This window comes from Canis lupus, chromosome 12, assembly GCF_011100685.1.
Source record: "Canis lupus familiaris isolate Mischka breed German Shepherd chromosome 12, alternate assembly UU_Cfam_GSD_1.0, whole genome shotgun sequence".
Classification (NCBI taxonomy): domain Eukaryota; kingdom Metazoa; phylum Chordata; class Mammalia; order Carnivora; family Canidae; genus Canis; species Canis lupus.
Genome location: NC_049233.1, coordinates 37,231,437 through 37,251,942, shown reverse-complemented (window position 1 = coordinate 37,251,942; position 20,506 = coordinate 37,231,437). Strand labels below are relative to the sequence as shown.

The 20,506-nt window shown below is 36.3% G+C and overlaps 1 protein-coding gene across 1 annotated transcript in view; it reads left to right on the top strand.

Moving 5' to 3' along the window:
• The window catches only part of LOC119876879 (filamin-A-interacting protein 1-like), a 206,728-nt gene that overhangs the window by 121,607 nt on the left and 64,615 nt on the right, over positions 1 to 20,506 (top strand). The window contains 1 exon segment of the mRNA XM_038554543.1: positions 17,908 to 18,081. Within this exon segment, the coding sequence (XP_038410471.1) occupies positions 17,908 to 18,081 (174 nt within the window).

Genomic DNA, 20,506 nt, shown 5'->3' with positions numbered 1-20,506 from the left:
TGTCAGTTTCTTTTTTAGGGCATTGATTTTATAGCATGCCAGGATTCCTTCAAGTGTGCTCAGTGACATTCAAATGCTAATTTAAAAGATGACCTCTCAAAAAAAATGGCTTATTTCACATTTCTAAAATTAATTAGCATATGGATTAATTCCTACATGAGATTGTTGCAATGTATTCACTATGATTTAGTGTGATGGAGGGATCCCTGGTCTGAGAATCAGTTCTAATATATAATCAACAACCAATTAGTTGTACCCCTTGGGGAAAATAATGGCTTCTCTGAATCTGTTTCCTTAGCTGTAAATCATGGGTTTAAAGTTCTTTCCCACTCTAAATTCCTATGATTCTATGAATCAAAAGTCCTGCTATGGCTTGGAGTCATTTAGGTTGGTCAAAAATCTAGAATTAAAATTATTCATTCCTTATGACTTCCCTATGCTACCCCATGCTCTAGAACTTTCCTCCCACCGTTCCTTCCAAAAGGTTCTCTGGATAAACAATTAGTTACAGGAATCACCTCAAATCTCATTTCTAGTTTAGTATAAAGTCAATATAAGTGTGGGATTATGTCCTATTCATGTGGGACCCTTCAAAACAACTAGCAGAATAGCAACTTTACACATGAATAATTTAGTAAATAGAGGGAAAAAGAAAAGGAAGAAGGAGGGAGGTAACTAACTGCTCCATCTAAGGTGTGTGCTGGTGCCAGTGGAAAGAGAAGTGGTAGGCAGGCTCTTCAACTTTCAGCTAAAGAAGAGAGGAAGACAAAGCAAAGGGATACTTGGTAAAGATTTTATTTAATTTCTACAGTAGAGATCTTAATTTCAAACAAATTCAACGTAGTAGACTTCTAGTCTAACACAATAATCTTTCACTTGGAATTTTTTCACTTGGTATTAGAATTTTTAAAAAAAAAGATTTTATTTCTTTATTCATGAGAGACACAGACAGAGAGAGAGATAGAGATATAGACAGAGGAAGAATCAGGCTTGTCACAGGGAGCTGGATGTGGGACTCAATCCCCAGACTGGGATCATGGCCCTGAGCTGAAGACAGACATTTAACTGCTGAGCCACCAAGGTCTCCCTGATATTGGAATTTGATCTAAACTTTGGATTATAGATTCAAGTAAGAAGAAATGAGCAAACTGGAAAAAATCCAACTGAGAGACGCATATGTGAAAAGAGAGAGACTCAAAGAATATATTGATTTGAAAGATAAATATGCAAGACATATCTATTAGTTCTGATGAAATGAGTTTTATTGGCATCAGTAGAATTTCGTCCTTCTTGAGCTCTCTATTATATTTGAATAAAAAATAAAAGGTATATATTTGAGAGATTCCATACTGATATGTATATATATGGAGAATTCATAAAGTATATTAAGATTACCAGCTCTTTTTTTAAAAAAAGATTTTATTTATTTATTCATGAAAGACACAGAGAGAGACAGAGACATAGACGGAGGGAGAGGTAGGCTCACTGCAGGGGAGCCTGCTGTAGGACTCGAACCCAGGACCACAGGATCACGACTTGAGCCAAAGGTGGATGCTCAACCACTGAGTCACCCAGGTGCCCCAAGATTACCAGCCCTGGAGTTAGACTGCCTGCATTTGTGTTCTGATGCCACCACTTAGTTGTGTGACTTTGGGCAAGTCACCAAACTTCTTTGTACCTGCCTCAGATACCTCATCTACAAAATGATAATAGTAATAGTACCTGGGGCACCTAGGTGACTCAGTTGGTTAATCCCCTGATTCTTGGTTTTGGCTCAAGTCATAATCTCATGGGTTGTGGGTCTCTGTGTTCAGTGGAGAGTCTGTTGGAGATCTTCTCCCTCTGCCCCTCTCCCACTTGTGAGATCTCTCTCTCTCTAAAATAAATAAATCTCTTTTAAAAAGTAGTAGCTATCTGACAAGGTTATTGTGAGGTTAAAATGAGATAATATTTGCAGAGCACTTTGTACATTTCCTGGCATATAGTAAATGCTCAGTAATGTTAGGGAGAAAGAGAGATGGAGAGAGAGATAGAGACAGAGAATGTGTGTGTTTTGACATCTGTATTTATATACCTACAGAGAAAAACAATTCTGAGAAGATCCATTTCAAATTATTAATAAAATTAGGTCTGGGAAGTGAAATTTGGGAGGATGTGTCATATACCTTCACTTTTTCTTTAATGTTGATTCTGTAATGTTGATTTTTTATGATCAACTATTATAATTTTATTTTTTTCCAAAGATTTTATTTATTTATTCATGAGAGAGAGAGAGAGAGAGAGGCACAGACACAGGCAGAGGGAGAAACAGGCTCCATGCAGGGAACCCGACACGGGACTCAATCCCGGGTCCCCAGGATCACACTCTGGGCTAAGTCAGCGCTAAACCACTGAGCCACCTGGGCTGTCCAACTATTATAATTTTAAATCTTTGGCAAATTCAATAGTAGGTCCAAAGAAATAATTTGCCAAGCTAAATTAATCTAGAGAGAATACAATTTATGCAGTTTATGCAGAATCAAGGCAGAATAGACCATAAATAACAATTCCTTTGTGGGGGGCAATATTAATATGCACATTCAAAGGTATGGTCTTAGGATATTTCTATTTCAACCAAGAGTTGAGAAAGTTGAAACATTTCTTGGATCTTACCTTATCACTTGCCTGAAAATCAGGGCCAGAACTCAAGTGCACTGATTCCAATAGAGCCCCTCCACTGCTCTATGACATCTACAGTGTTGATTATTCCCCATCAAGCCCCAGTTTTTAAGAGGTAAGTAATGGCTAAATTTACATAATCTTGAAACCCAGCAGAGTGGAAGGTGTTATTTTCTGATGAACTTTCTAATTCACTCTAGATCTATATAAAGATATAGATGAAACTCTCAAAATATATGGTCACCATTCTGGTAATTTCTCATATCTTGTAAAGCTTACATAAAGTGATGTTTTAGGCTGTGGTGGGTGGTAAACAATCTTTTCACCTTGTGGATAATTCAACGTGGCTAGCTTTGGTTGAGATCTCATTTTTCTGGCTGCAGATTCACAAGATCCCCCAAAGAGTCTATTCAGTAATTGAGATGCATTCCTGTGGCATTTAAGACTAAGCCCTAAAAGCTTTGCTTTGTATACTTGATCTGTAGCGACCTTTAGATTTTGCTGCCCATTGAACCGAAGGTCTTCCCTGTGAAATCATAGAATAGTGCCCCAGTTCACTTTCTGTTACTTGATATCACTGAACAAAAATACCATTATCAGTGTCTGAGAAAAGAAAAAAAAGATATGGTACCCTGTCTCTTTAAAAGTTTAAGAATAGCAAGCACAGTAAAGTTAATTCTTTGAGGGGCTGTGCCTTGAGAATTTTCTGGCCCAGAATCAAGCTACAGATAATTAATTATGTCAGTGAAAAGCTCTGATGGCCTGCTCTCTTCAGAGAAAAGTGACATCATCCATAGAATTCTCTGGCAATAAAGAACAAAGCTGTGAGTGCAGGAAATAACAGACAGATGTCCATGAGTGCATATTTTATCTACTTCAAAGTGCATTGCAAGAAGTCATGCTCTAGGGCTGTCTCCCAGCAGCAGTGGCTTGGCAAGGGGTCTTGGAGAGTTAGAGAAGTAAGTTTATACGATTGGGTTCACTGCCTCACGTGCTCTGGCCTGAAGTTAGAAGTGTGGCATTTTTAGGGAAGTTACGAAAAAGATGATAATGCTCAAAAAATGTTAGCAAGATCATGGCAAGCCAATCAAGTTATGTAGTGGGGAAATGAGACCAGATGGTGGCGGCACCGTTTGTAGATGAATGTTAGTATAGGAGAGATTACCCAGAGTTTAATTCCAGGGTCTTCCCTTGCTTTGTGCCTATATTGTATTTTCAGATGCAACTTGTAATGGAGAGAATAAATATCTTGGAGTCGGATAACTCTGTTTCTTATCCTATCTTTATCTTACCTTTCTTATCTTATTAAATGGGCAAGCCATTTAATTTTTTTACCCTTATCTTAATCATCTGTAGAACAGAAATAAGAGAAGTAACATACCTGAAAAGAATTTTGTTCATACCAGGGCGCAATGTAAGTATTGGTATTTACTGTATTCAACTCTGTTTTTCGCTGTAAAATATGTTAGTTTCATATTATGCACATAAAGCCAAATGTATTAGCTGGAATAGATGTTTACTTTCACAAAAATATTAGGCATGATAGAGAAAGATCATTGTTTCAAAATTTCAAATACCAGAGGACCAGAAATTCTACTATAAATTTATTCCTCTGAGTTGAAATTACCTCTTCCAGAACTTTCTTTAATTTTCATTTTGTCTGATAATCAAAGCAAAACCAGTTCAATATAGATCACTTAGGACATGCACTCTCAATAAGAGTGCTATTATTCCCAAGGAAAAACTGATTCTTATGGGAGGAAAATAAATTTTAGATGTTATAATGGTTTGTGATCCTCAAAAAGACCACAGTGCATAAACAGATGTATGATCTATCTGTGATATTGAAACTTCATAAGTATGGCAATTAGAAAAAATACTCTAAAAGGTCTCACTAGGAAAATAAGTTAAAAATTTTTGATAAACACTTATTTAGAAATATGGAAAAGTTACAAAGAAAAATATCAATCACCCATAATTCTGCCAGCTTGAAAGAACAATTGTGAATATTTAGGTGAGTGTTTTTCTTCACATGTATTTTTTACATAATTACAAGCACAGTGTATATACAAATTTCAATACATATTTGTTATAAGCATTTCCCACATCATTCAACACCCCTTGAAATAGAATTTTCAAAGTTTATAAAATGTTTTTTATCATATGGAAGTATTATATTCTACTCAAATACTTCCTTATTGCATATCTAGGTTGTTTCCAATAGTTTTACAGTTTTAAATAACATTGTAATGAGCATATTTATGCTCAATCTGTCCTAACAAAAAGCCTTAGTTGGGATTTTACTCACTGACATATGTGAACACTTTATAACTGAGGATAATTACCCTGTATCTGTCATTGTTGTTAGAAATATTTCCTTTTTTTTTTAGCCATTTAATTGGCTATTTTTTTATGCATAGAATCTCTTATGCTTTTCCTTGTCATTTCAGAGAAAGTCTTTACCTCATACAGAAGTCAGATAACTACCCATGTATATATATTCATTCATCTTTAAATTTAAAAATGCACAAAAAAGGTCATATATTACTTGGTTGATGAAAATGTTGTGATGAGGGGCTTGTAGGAGCCTAACTGTATTTCCCCTAAGAGCAATGATTCAGTATTCTAATGCAGTGTTTGTGGTAACTTCCAGAAAATAACTACTGCTGATATTGAGCATCACCTGTAGCTTATTTTTTGTTCCTTGTATACAAGAAGGAACTCGAATCATGGAGAGATTTTAGAGGGATTTCATGAACAAAATGAGAGTAATAAACCAGTAGCTTTTGGAATCTAAACTCTCTGTAGTGAGAGATAAAAGGTCGATTTTTAAAATGCTATTCTGTTCACAAAGGAGAAAATGTACATGCTTAGAAAAGGAGAAACACAGGAAGTTGCTGTTGGACAGATAGAGTTCATACACGCATACACACACACACACACTTCATTCATATATTTAGCAAACATTTATTGAGCAAACACTTGTGTCAGTCACTGTTCTAGGGACTAGGGACACAAAAGAAACCAAGAGGTTTCTGCCCTCCATGAGTTCTCAGTCTTGTGAGGAGGGAAAAAATGAGCCATTGAAATTACCAAGTGGTGAGTATAATAATTAGGGAAGTATCAGACATCAGAAATGTCAGTTCTACAAATGTTATGCCCATTCTCAAATTTCAGAGTATCACATAGTTCCTGAATGCTAGCATGTAAATAATAATACACATGAGATGTTCTATTATTTAAAAATATTTTATTTATTTGTTTCAGAGAGAGAGAGGGAGCACAAGCAGGGGGGAGGGGCAGAGAGAGAGAGAGAGAGAGAGAGAGAAGCAGACTCACTGCTGAGCAGGGAGCCTAATGTGGGACTCAGTCCCAGGACCCTGAGATCATGACTGAGCCAAAGACAGATGCTCAACTGACTGAGCCACCCAGGTGCCCTTCACATGAAATATTCTTGTTTAAAAATTTCTTGAATGTGTTCCATCTGTGATCCAATACAGTGAAAAAGCAAAGCAATTGTATGAGCAAATGTGATGGACTACATATTGTCTTTGAACAAGTAGATTTGGCATTTCAAACTGAGACATAGCACTAGAAGGCCAAATATTGCCCATAAAAAGCATTTGGCAAATCATACCTATTATAGAAGTTTTGTAGCTTTCTCAGGATCTCCTTTCTTCAAAAAAAGAATATTCCAAGTAGGAACTCTTACAGGAACTTTATTAAACATCAAAGGTGCCATTTTTAAAAATTATCATTTCTATTTTTTTGGTACTTATTTTTGTTTTATTTTCCAAAATCAGAGGGCTTGACTTTGGTTGCACCTTCATTTATAGGCAATGCCTGCTTTTTACATGAGTGCTAGTACAAGATGTGTTATTTAACATTCTTACTGATGCCAGGTTTTAAATAGAATACTCAGAAAAGTTTTAAAAAATGGTAAGTCATTTCTGCTGCAATATGATCTTTTGACATGGTGATGAAGGAACTGCAGACTCTAGAGTAAACAGTGCAGTCCAAATTCTTGAATTAGAGAGAAAGTTGCTCCTTCAAATTACATCAACAAATAAAGCAGAAGGCTCAGAAGCATGGGACCAGCCAACATGGGGTGGCCAGTTGCCTGTTAGGTTTGTGGCTTAGGAATAACAGATATTGTTATGAATGTGCAGTCACAGGATATTGAGAGGAATGGAGATGAGGAAAACTGCCTTAGTCTTTTTTTTTTTTTTTAGATTTATTTATTTGAGAGAGAGAAAGAGAGTGAAGGCACACAAGCAGGAGGAGGGCAGAGTGAGAGGGAGAAGCAGGCTCCTCACTAAGCAGGGAACCCCATGCAGGACTCGATCCCAGGACCCCTGGATCATGACCTGAGCCGAAGATGGACAATTAACCACCTGAGCCACCCAGGCAACCCCTGCCTTAGTCTTTGACTTGCTGACTCAGTTTGTGGGAAGGATTTTGGTTATGCTACTCAGTAGATGCAGCTGTTCCACATCAGCCATTTACCTTTATGAGAAAAAGAAAAGAGGAAATTGCCTTTTGTTGGGCACCTATAGCACTCCAGGCACTACGTTAGGCACTTCACATATATTTCATTCTCATACAGACAGGGAAACTGAAGTTCAGAACTAACTGGCCAAGGGTCACATGGCTGTAGTAAACTGCAGAGCCACAATTTGTCTGTTTGGCTCCCGAAGTGTAGGATAATTAACATTTGCCAAGCACCTTCCTACATTAGCTCATATAGGATCTGTGACATAGCTACTGCTATGCCCATTTTATAGAAGAGGAAACTGAGCTCAGAGAATCTAACTCACTTGTTTCAAGTCACACTGGTAGTAGTGATAATGCATATTTCTAACTCAAGATTCCCAAGTGCATGCTCTTTCTACTACATCACTTCTCTTGAGTTGCAGTAAAAATAAGCATTACACTAGAGCTAAGTTTACATCAAGAACTCATTTAAAGAGAACGATGAAAAGCAAGTGAAAGAATGAAAGAACCATGTAACAATATACATTTTCAGTGCACCAGAATAACTGATATTTAGAATGACCACCTGAGTTCTTGAAAAGACATTGACTATGTTCCTTATATTCTTTTTAAGAGCAGAGGGGCTTTATAATTCACTTGAGGATGCTCCTATTCCCAAACCCTTAAAATAAAACAACTCTAGTGTTTAAAGTACTAACTCTTGATTACTTATAAAAGTAAATATCCAGTGCAGTGTAATGTTCCCTGTAGGTTCATAATGGCTGACATTTACTTGTATTTTTCTTCAAAAAACTAAACTCTAGTTCTAAGTTGGTCATGTGTGTTTTATAGACATAGAATTCACTGAAGTCAGAGGCTGAAATAAATATATAAAAAACCATACCAAATCTGAAGGAACTTTATGTTATGTGATTAAATAAACCCCCATATAAATTCTATCAGATGATGTAGTCTTATCTTGTTTGGTTGAAATATTTTCTCTTTTGAAAAAAGTCTTACTTATATTTCCCAGCCCTCACCAGACACAGGATAAAAATAAGATCAAAGAAACTAAGCTATCTTCTCCCTCTCCTACCTCTGCCCCTACCTGCTCTGTGCAGATGCCAGATCCCCTTAAGTTCCTCCCATAATATGCTAGAAGTCCTCAGAGGATGACCCACACAGGTTCTGCATACTCCTCTGGGCTACCATTTGGCATTTGCCTTTTTGCCCTTGTTCCGACTCTGGCCCACTGTGCTAATGATAGCTCTCCCTGCAAGTGCCTGCTGAAAGCACAGCCAGCACTGCTGCATATGCCCCAAAGGCTTTCTCTTCTGTTTATGTCAGCTGATGTCTACTTGGAGACTGCTCAGACTGATGTCTACACTGAAAGCATGATGCAAAATATAGAGAGGGTGGCTCCTTCCTTCATCCTTACTACTGAAGCATGGTATCTTGAATTCTAATTTACCAATTCCTCTTAGTTTTATTTAGGTCTTTTACAGCAATCCCTCACCCTGAGACTCAGACATGGATCAAGGGGGTAGGCTAGAGGGGAGTCTGAGTGACAGACACTATGCTGCACTCAGACTCACCCTTCCCCTCTGACCCTGCTCCATTGTCCTTCAACCAATATGGTGCCCTTCCTCCCTTGGGATGAGTTCTTTCCCAGGAAGAGCCTTAATTCCTCATGCAAATTGCCCTATGGCAAGGCCACCCTGCCAGTCAATCCTCCAGACAGGATTACAACATTTTGCTCAAGCTTGAAAAATAACTTCTAGAGACCATCATAGAAAAAAGTAAGGAGGTGAACAAAATTTAACCTTATAGGCAGAATTGTACCAAAGATGTCTATTCAGAGATGTCTGGTACCACATCTAGTATAGATGCTTTATCTGTCCTAGGTCTCATCTAGCTGGTTTTTGTTGAGGGGATTAAATTTATGGAGCTAGATAAACAACCACAGTGAGAAAATAATCATGTTGTGCCTTAGCAATGGCTTCTCCCATATTTTAAGGAATTCAGATTTTCAACTTGTTCACAGAAAGCTGGACCCTAACTGCTGGACTTGATTATATATAGGGGTAGGGAGTTTAAAGGCTCTGCCCAAGGTCTTTATTAGCACAGAACAAAAAGCTTGTAGTCTTTTGGAATTTAAGAAATTATTAGCTGTAGCATCACAGCACTGCATGGGGGAACCTGTGACCTTATCTAATTTCTAATCCGGGACATAGCAGCTGGGGTACTATTAATATCTCAATGTGTGTAAAAAGAAAAAAGAAGAAAACCACATAAGTAGTGAAAATGTGTTTCAATCCATGGATGACTCTGACATACAGTTAACTAATCATAAGGAAAATATGACTGAACTTTTATAATTTATTACATGGAATTTTACTTTTTTCTCTAAAGTGGTATTCTCTAAATATAGAATTAGGAATGATTTTTCTTTTCTTATTCCAATTATTTCAGGGGGAAACAAGGTACTTTTAGTTTTTTAAACTTCTGGTAAAATATGTATAATGTGAAATTGACCATTTTAGCCATTTTTAAGTGTACAATTCATTGGTATTAAATGTATTCACCTTGTTATATACCATCACTATCCATCTCCAGTACAGAAACTCTATACTCCTTAAACAATAACTCTCTTTCCCTCTAACTCTGACAAGCAGCATTCTACCTTCTGTCTCTATGAATTTGACTATTCTAATACCTCATATAAATGGAATCATATAATATTTGTCCTTTTGTGACTGGCTTATTTCACTTTGCATAATGTCTTCAAGTTTCATCCATGTTGCAGCATGTGTCAGAATTTCCTTCATTTTAAAGGTTGAATAATACCACATTTTGCTTACCCAGTCACCTGTCAGTGGATACTTGGGTTGTTTACCTCTTGGCTATTGCCAATAATGCTGCTATGAACATGAGTGTCCCTGCTTTCAATTCTTTTGAATATGTACCCAGAAATGGAATTGCTGGGTCATATGGTAATCTACTTTTAATTTTTTGAGGAAACACCACAGTGTTTTCTATAGTGGGTAAAATATTTTACATTTTCATAAGCAGTGCACAATAGTTTAAATTTTTCCACATCAATGTCAGTATTTGTTATTTCCTGTGTTTTAGATGATAGCTATACTAATGGGTATGAAGTGGTGTCTGGCTGTGGTTTTGATTTGCATTTTCCTAATGACTAGTAACATGGAGCATATTTTCAAGTGCTTGGTAGCCATTTGTATATCTTCATTAGAGAGATATCCATTTAAGTCTTTTGTACAATTTTTTTTTAAGATTTTATTTATTTATTCATGAGAGACACACAGAGAGAGGCAGAGACATAGTCAGAGGGAGAAGCAGGTTCCCGCTGGCTGGAAGCCAGGATCACACCCTGAGCTGAAGGCAGCTCAACTGCTGAGCCACTCAGGCATCCCTTTTGTCCAATTTTTAATTTTTATTTTTTTGTTGTTGCATTGTAGGCATTCTTTGTATATTCTGGATATTAATCTCTTAATAGATAATCAGATATATTATTTGCAAATACTTTCTCCTATTCTGTGAGTTGCTTTTCATGCTGTTGATTGTGTTCTTTGAGACTGAAGTTTTAAATTTTGATGTAGTTCAACTGATTTATTTTTTCTGCTGTTGCCATGCTTTTGGTGTGTCACATGTAAGAAATCATTGTCAAATCCAATATCATGGAGCTTTCCCCCTATAATTTCTTTTAAAACTTTTAGCTTCTCCATTTAGGTCTCTGATCATTTTGAATTGATCTTTGCATATGGTGTAAGATAATGGTCCAACCTCATTCTTTTACATATGAATATTCAGTTTCTCCAACATCATTTTTTGAAAAAACTGTCCTTTCCCCCATTGAGTGGTATTGGCATTCTTATTGAAGATCATTTGACAATATATGTGGGGATTTTTTTGTGTGTTTCTGTTCTCTTCCACTGGTTTATATGTCTGTATTTATGTCAGTATCACACTGTTTTGATTACTGTAGCTCTCTAGTAAGTTTTGAAAACAGAAAATCTGGAACCTCCAACTTTGTTCTTTTTCAAGGTTGTTTTGGCTCTTTGGAGTCCTTTGAAATCCCTCTGCATTTTAGGATGTATTTTTCTATTTCTGCAAAAAAATATCATTGGGATTTTGAAAGATTTTATTTTTAAGAATTCAAGCTATTATGTTGATAATAACAGCAAATATTAACATGAAAATAGCATCTGCTTTTAACATTTTAATGAAATATTTCTTTTGGGTGATATTCAGCCTGACATGCTAGAAAGCAGTGATCCTTAATAAACATGGATATAGAGACTTTAAGGCACTATTGACCATATATTTATGTAAAGGAATTCCTCCAAAGAAACCAAAAGACATATTTTTAGCCCAATGGCCCTTTAAACTCGCCATGTTTGAGTCTTCTCCTTGTTGTTGTGTTACTAATCATGTTAACTTTAAATTCTAAAACTCAGGAGAAAAGATGGTTTTAATTTCTGTAGGAATAGCTAATATCATCATAAATTATGTAGCTTTTTTCCTTCCAATATATTTATGGTATTTGTATTTACCTAACAAGAGTAAATAGTGTAATTCAATTTGTATGAGATTTAAAGATAGTCCATTTCCTGTTGCAACATTCTGGTAGAATGTACTGGTTTTCCTTATTCCGTTTACATATTTTCTTTTTGCGATAAACTTAAGAAGAACAAAGTGACTCCAAAATTGTAGACACAAATGTCAGATCAAAGGGTAGAAGTTCACAAAATATAATTGTTTAGATCTTTTAAACAAGGCTAAGTAGTTAAGGTTGTTCTGAGATTTTCAGTGCCAGTTTATGCCTCTCTGACTTCACATCATTTAATTGGACTTTTCTTATTTAAACAAATATTTACTGAGTTCTTATCACATAAACAGGCATTCTTTTAGTAGACACCGTAGACACATCTTTGTCCTCAAAGCAGCTCACAGACTAAGAAAGAAAGACAAGTAAACTAATAAGTTACCTTATTTAAATAGATACAGAACATTGAATGGAATGCCAGAATAGGAAAGCAATAACAGAATGGGCATGCATTGGTCATCCAGGACCATATATTTTTTTAAAGATTTTATCTACCTATTCATGAGAGACACAGAGAGAGAGGCAGAGACATAGGCAGAGGAAGACATCATGAACCTACTAAAAGCTTTTTAATTGCTATGATAATAATCCTGGAAGGAATACAAATGTTGCCTATAAATCACTGCTATTTAAAGTAAATCAATCATTATTATTGTGGTGTCTGCTTAATCAATGGGTTAATGAAATGGCTATGTAATAACAATACATTTTTAAACTATTTTAAATATATGATATTATGATAATATATGATAATATATGATTCCCAGGGGAGCCTGATGCGGGACTTGATGCCAGGACCCTGGATCACACCCTGAGCCAAAGGCAGAAGCTCAACCACTGAGCCACCCAGGTGCCCCCTCACTGTAGTTTTGATTTACACTTTCCTGATGGTGAATGATGTGGAGCATCTTTTTATGTGTCTATTGGCCATCTGGATGTCTTCTTTGGAGAAATGTCTATTCATGTCTTCTGCCTATTTCTTAATTGGATTATTTGTTTTTGGTTGTTGAGGTGTATCAGTTTTTTGACTATCTTGGATACCAGACTTTTGTTGGATATATCATTTGCAAATATTTTCTCCCATTCAGTAGGTTGCCTTTTAGTTTTGTTAATTGTTTCCTTCAATGGGCAGAAGCTTTTCATTTTGATGTAGTCCCAATAGTTTCTTTTTGCTTTTGTTTCCCTTGCCTTAGAAGACCTATCTAGAAAGATGTTATTAGGACCAATGTCAGAGAAATTACTGCCTGTGTTCTTTTCTAGAATTTTTATGGTCTCAGGTCTCATGTATTATGTCTTTAATCCATTGTGAGTTTATTTTTGTGTATAAGAAAGTGACCCAGTCTTATTTTTTTACATATAGCTGTCCAGTTTTCCCACCACTGTTTGTTGAAGAGATTCTCTTGTTCCTATTGCCTATTCTTGCCTTCTTTATTGTAGACTAATTGATCATATAAGTATGGATTTATTTCTGGGTTCTCTACTCTGTTCCATTGATCTATGTGTCCAATTTGTGCCGTACCGTACTTTTTCAATTACTACATGTTTGTAGTCTATATTGAAGTTTGGGATTATGATCCCTCCAGTTTTGTTCTTCTTTTTCAAGATTGCTTTGGCTATTCTGAGTCTTTTGTGGTTCCATACAAATTTTAGAATTACTTGTTCTAGTTTTGTGAAAAATGCTGTCGGTATTTTAATAAGGACTGCATTTAAATCTGCAGATTTCTTTGAGTAGTATGGACATTTTAACAACATCTGTTCTACCAGTCCATGAGCATGGAATATCTTCCCATTTGCTTGGGTCATCTTCAATTTCTTCATCAATGTTTTATAGTTTTCAGGGTACAGGTCTTTCATTTCCTTGGTTGAGTTTATTACTAGATCTTTTATTATTTTTGGTGCAATTACAAATGGGATTGTTTTCTCAATTTCTCTTTCTGCCACTCATTATTAGTATATAGAAATGGAACAGATTTATGAATATTGATTTTGTGTCCTGAATTCAATTTATCTATCCTATCTAGTAGTTTTTTTGTTGGAGTCTTTAGGGTTTTCTGTTTATAGCATCATGTCATCTACAAATAGTGAAAGTTGTACTTCTTCTTTACCAATTTGAATGCCCTTTTTTTTTTTCTTGTCCAATTGCTATGGCTAGGACTTCCAGTACTATGTTGAATAAAAGTAGTGAGAGTGGACATCTTGTTTTGTTCTGATCTTTTGGGTAAAGCTCTCAGTTTTTCCCCATTGAGTATGATTTTAGCTGTGGATTTGCAGAGATTTTAAATCACATGTCCTGGACTACACCAACATACCTGTTGATTCAAAATCTGTAGGTTTTTAACACAGTAAATGAATGATCTTCCACCATACAGACTTGATCATGTTACTGTCCTGCTGCTTAAAAATTCCAAGGCTTCTTACTATTCCATGAGAAAATGGAAACTTACCACCTGATTTATAAGGCTTTTCCTGAGTTGCCTATTATTTATCACTCTAGCCTCATGTTTTCCAGCCCATGCATCTACATCTGTTTGGCTTTTGCCTACAGTTTTTCCTTGGCCAAGAACACTCTTACCCTAGCTACCCTCTCTCTCTGACTCAAGTACTCACTGTGAGATTTTTGGGTCACATACTCTATGAAGCCTTTTCCTTGGCTTATATTCAAGTCACGTGTATTTTTAGATGAAGTTCTTAGCCCCCTGTATCTCCTCCCTCCTAAGGCTTATCATGTCAATACCTTTCAATTATTTGTTCATATCCTTCTAGACTGTAATCTCTGAGGATGTGATTATATCTCCAATACTGAGCACAATGCATTGCCCAAAGTAAATGTGCCCAAGTATTTATTAAGTGAATGATTCGATTTAACTCTTTTTTTGAACTATGCCACCTGTTGTGGCTCCACCTTTTCTGACTTTTATTCTGCTTACCCCCCCATTCCCCGCCCCCGCCCCCCCCCCCCGCCCCCCCCAGCAAAGCCCAGATACCCTCTGTTGACTTTATAAGATAATCACACACTCACCTGGGCTTTGCAAGTAGCTCTCTGCTGCCCCCATATGTTTTTAATCAGTTCCTTATGCAGCCAGTTGAAACAACCCCTTGCTCCATCTGGTGCAGTTACAGTTCTGCAGGGACATTTTTGTTCTTGGCTTCCATATGCCTCCCTTGGCACAAAGAGGAACTTGTAGGATGGAATAAAAGAATGTGACCCCTCTGTGTCTGTTTTTATACCCTAATCTCATATTTATTCTCCTTCATCATCAGAACTAAATAATTGAACAATATTATTTAATCTCTTCTTTCTCTGACCCCTTTCCCTTTTCTAGAGTCCTCCTCAAAGTATTCTTCCCTCTGGGTCCTTTTACATATATTTAAATACAGTGGTCTATTTAGCAGTGCTATAGCACCCTAAGAATTTAACTACTTGCTTCTCATAAAGCTTCTGTGTGAAAACAGTAATTTTTAAGGACAGGAATCTTCTTACCTTTTGTATTTCATTCTTTTATATAAAAATTAAGTTTTGGGGTACCTAGGTGGTGTAGTCAGTTAAGATTCTTGGTTTTGGCTCAGGTCATGATCTCAGAGTCCAGGATTAAGCCCTACAAAGGGCTCTGCACTCAGCATGGAGTCTGCTCAAGTTTCTCCCTCCCTCTTCATCTACCTCTGCCTCTCCCCTGTGCATGTTCTCTCTCCAATAAATAAATAAGTCTTAAAAAATAATAAGAAGTTTCTTGAAATGGAGATTAAGGTCATTTTATCCCCAAAATGTAGGATCTTATTTATATAGATTGAATCATATATTTAAAGTAGTTTAAAAATGTATTGTTATTACATAGCCATTTCATTAACCCATTGATTAAGCAGACACCACAATAATAATGATTGATTTACTGTATTAAACTACTTTAAATAGCAGTGATTTATAGGCAACATTTGTATTCCTTCCAGGATTATTATCATAGCAATTAAAAAGCTTTTAGTAGGTTCATGATGAATAGTGTGGTTCTGAATCTATAATGCAGTGTTATATCACCATAGCCTCTTTTTTCTTTGGTAATTAGTGTCTAGGGTAATTAAACTAAGAATGAAATGTGTGGTATATGTAGCATATCACAGTTTATACAACTCAAGCATAAGCACATTTTTAGAGAAAAAAGTTGTTTCATATCAGCAGGAACAAAAGAAACTGTTTTCTTCTAAGAGAATTAAGACAATTTTGTCACGAAGATAGATACCAACAATATTTACATGTTTTTAAACCGCGTAGGTTAAACTTTTAAACTGAAATAGCTACCTATTTACATTTCTAAAAGCTCCTTATTTATCTTATCTGCCTGAAAACCATTAACTAATGACAGACCTTATGTTCTTCAGTCTAGGGCCACTTTCCACAGAATGGAGTAATGCCTTGCACAAAGGTGCCTGGCAAAAGGGATAGATAGGAGTGAAATACAGTCCTTTCTTTCCTTGCTAGGTCAGCTGCTACTCTGATTCAGGCTATATCTCCCAGAGGAAGTGGGCACCTTTTTCTAAACTGCATGAAGATATTGTACAGGATAGCCTGGTACTATATCTATGCTTATGTTCTTTCTGCATGGAAACACAGATGCCTTTCCATTAAATTATTTTCTGACTTTAACATTCTTGCCAATTCTGAACTACTAGTTTCTTCAAAATTAATACTTTCCATTTTTTGTCTTGAAATGAGCACATACAAATGTGGCAGAGACAACATGGGAAAAATCTGCAAATTCCAGTCTATTGATGTTTCCATAATAAATTAGTCTTTAGCCATCTTGAATTAGATTAATTTGGAGACAATGAAAGAGCAATAAAAGTGGGAAACCTTAAGAAAGACGAACTTTATAATGGTCCTGTCTTAGGGCTAACTAGTTAGCTCCCTTGTTTAGAATACCATGATAATGAGCCAGGTTTATGATTTCAAACCCATAGTTAGTATAACACAGGGAAAAACTCTATTGTATTGCCATAGGCTGAAACTCTTGCCCAGAAGTTTGTTCTTTGGTATACGTTCGCATGAAGTCAGGATACTTTATACCCATCACCATTACTGGAAAAACAAGTCTATAACCATCTGGGAGTACATTTAGCAAATGTCAGCTCCATCATAACTAGAAAATTCATCACTACTAACCAGCAGAAAATACATCCAGATGTATTTGCATTATGTGATGAGATCCATAGTCAATTTGATATAAAACCTATAATCATGTGGTTTTCTCAAGAGCTCGACAGGGTGCTGAAGTTTTGCTGAGAAACCAAAACAACAGCCCTGACCCTACCAACTTGACTCATGTGGTTGGTAGTCTGTATGTTATAGGAGTTAAATTTCACCTCTGGTGTGAATACCTTAGACTGAAAAGGCCAGTCCAGCACCATGTGAGTTCCTATCCATGTGTTTTTGTACAAAATGAATCACTTGATGAGAAACAGGAACTCACTAATAAAAGCTGTTTTTGTTGGGGGATCCCTGGGTGGCGCAGCGGTTTGGCGCCTGCCTTTGGCCCAGGGCGCGATCCTGGAGACCCGGGATCAAATCCCACATCGGGCTCCCGGTGCATGGAGCCTGCTTCTCCCTCTGCCTGTGTCTCTGCGCCTCTCTCTCTCTCTGTGACTATCATAAATAAATAAAAATTAAAAAAAATATTAAAAAAAAAAAAAAAAAAAAAAAAACTTTAAAAGCTGTTTTTGTTAATTACACATAGAGTTATAACTAGAATGGGGAGAGCAGGGTGTTATTTTAAACCAATTTGAATACTACATTGAGAGCATAAATAGAAAACTAAAAAACTTTAAATTGTCCTTGACCCCATGTGCATTGAAATGGGGTAAGTATCCCAGGTGCTCTTGATTAAAAGCACTCAGAATCTCTTCTACTTAGATAAAGCAATTTTTATGTAGTTAATATTAGCACAAATCCTTTTTCTGCTTGCCTGCTTCCTAGCAACCTGAAGCAGACTATCTGCTTGCCAATTTGCTTTTGATAAAAAATAAGAACAAAATACCCAGTGAATTTGCCAATAGCCCCGAAGAGATGGGGATGTGTTCAATAAGCTTTATGTTGATTTTGTGAGTCTGGTATGTGATTTATGTTGTCAACTGTCTGACCTTGCTGCACTCTACCACAGGCCAGGGAAGATGTGATCCACATGCTGAAGACAGAGAAAACCAAGCCTGAGGTTCTAGAGGCTCATTACGGGTCTGCAGAGCCAGAGAAAGTGCTGCGAGTCCTGCACCGAGATGCCATCCTAGCCCAAGAGAAGTCTATAGGAGAAGATGTCTATGAGAAACCAATTTCAGAGGTAAAAATACCACATCAACAAGTTTCCCTATTTAAGGGTACCTCAGAGTGATGGCTTCACATTCTTCCATTCTACATGCTTTAACATTCTTTCAAAGGCAAAATTTTTATGATACACTAGTATAGAATTAAAGTGTAATTAAATAATTCATGAATTATAGTGGATACATTTAAATGATAAGAATTTTAGAAGCATTTCCTTAAATATACTTAAAGCCTGAACCATACTTCTCATGTGATTATGCTAGTTATAAGCTCTTGCAGTCTTGTTATTCTTTTATTTCTCTAAGAGATGATATGTGTAAAAAATTTGAAGTGCTTATCAGTTTTGGCATTGAGTTGTCAGGAGCATTATCAAATTGATAACCTAAATTTAAGTTGATTATTGATATTATATTGATGGAAATTTTATTATTGATATTTATAAAGGTACTGTGTTTTAGTATCTTATAGACTCGGTCATAATTAAAATGGTGTCACGTGAGTAACTACAATGCAATGGCTGAGGTAAAATACCAATGGAATACTTAGGGCAATTCTTTAAGATGAAAGGAAATCTAATAGGGCTATATTTAATCATTTTTATATAAGATTGTATTAGGAACTATTTACTATCATTATTAATTTCCCAGGATACTACATGTTAAAAGTATTCTCACTTTGTAATAGAAGTTTGAGGCTGATTTAGGGAAACAATTGCTAGATCTACCATACTCACTTCAGAATTTATGTAAAAAAATTCAGAGATGTGAAATTAGTACCATAAATGAAAAAAAGAACACAGAAATGAAAACTCTGAAGCAATTTATTGTAATGTAACTTTTATCTTATGTCAAGCCTTTGTAGATCAGTTTGACAGATCTCAGATAAAATCTGCTTTAGATGATATTCACAACAGATTGATGGTCCTGTAATTACCTAATTTCTACAAAAAGGTTAAGCTTGAGCTCTTGTTTTCACCTTTGTCGTCTAAAATGTTAAGAGATGATTTATGAGGTGATGCAGTCAACTGGCTGGATCCACTTTCGTGTCTGGAGAGTCTTGGTTACCAGCTAGCTGCATATGGCTTTGGGCGGGTCACTTCAGCTCTCTAAGCTTATTTCCTTATCTGTTAGGTGGGAGTAATCACAGTGTGTATCTCCTAAACTTGTTGTGAGGATTATATGAAGCAATGCCTGTAAGGCTCTTAACACAGTGTCTGGTAAATCCCACATCCTCAATAAGTATTAGCCATTAGCATTTGCTGGGATTTGAGCGTGATATTTGCTCACACCTTTAACTAGTGTCAAACTTGGAGGGGTTGAAGGAGTAAAAGACATAACAAGGTCAAAATATTCATTAAATATTATTATGATAATCACCCAGATTGGTGAACTCAGTTTGGATAATTGATATCATTTAGATTTTCCTAATTCTTTTCTCCTAAGTTAGAGCTTGGGGTGACACCTCAAAGGAGAGATAGGTCTGAAAGCACACACACTTACCCAAAAGCACTGCTTCTAACCCTCTGAGTTTTATGGAAAGTACACACAGAAAAGTGTTTCTGACCTACCTTCAGAAGGTAGGCCTAACCCAAGTGTTCCTATCTCATGAACAGAGGAGTGGAGCAGAAAACACCCAACCTGTGGGTGGTCTTTTTAGAACTGGCTTAGCTATGCATGCTTTTTGGTTTCTTTCTCTCCTCAACTCACAATCTGAAGAGTTATCCCTCACTTGGGAAGGAGTGAGTGAGGAGGTAGAGAGAAGGACAGAAGCTACTTTTCCCAATATTGACAAAAAGTGAGGTCCTGCTTTGTGGAAGAAATAGAATGCTAGAAGGAGAAAAGATTTATCTTCTACCATATTAGGATTGGGATTAGACACATTTGTGTCTACCATATTAGACACAAATTTTGTGTCTCCTGATCTTTTGGACTTAATAATCAAGTTGTCATTAAGCAGGAGCCAGAATCCTTCTTCCAACTTCATGAGAAATGATCCCAATACAATCACAATACAATTAGCCTCCTGGGACCATGAGTGGATAATCTAACTCTTGTTCTTAGATGCCATGCTGCATGCACCTCAAGCCCAAAAATCACTGCTTATTTTAATTTCCATACCAAATTAGGACCAATGAAGTTATCCAATAGAACTCACCAGAGGTTAAGCAATGAACCCCATGTGGTGGACTCCCTGCCTTTCCAAAATCTGGGGAAAAATCAAGCAGCATATATTAAATCCCCCTGAGCTTCTTTATGAATTAAAGTCCAGTTTATCAAAGTTCAAAATTCTTATGCAAAATTCCTAAGAAATCAAGGTTTCAGTTTCTTTCCTTCCCAGTTTTTATTCTACTTAGCCTTAGCCAGAGGGACCTTAATCTTAAGCATTTTCAAAGTTTAACTACTACATCCTAAAGTCCCCCTGACCCCCTTTTATCAAAGAGT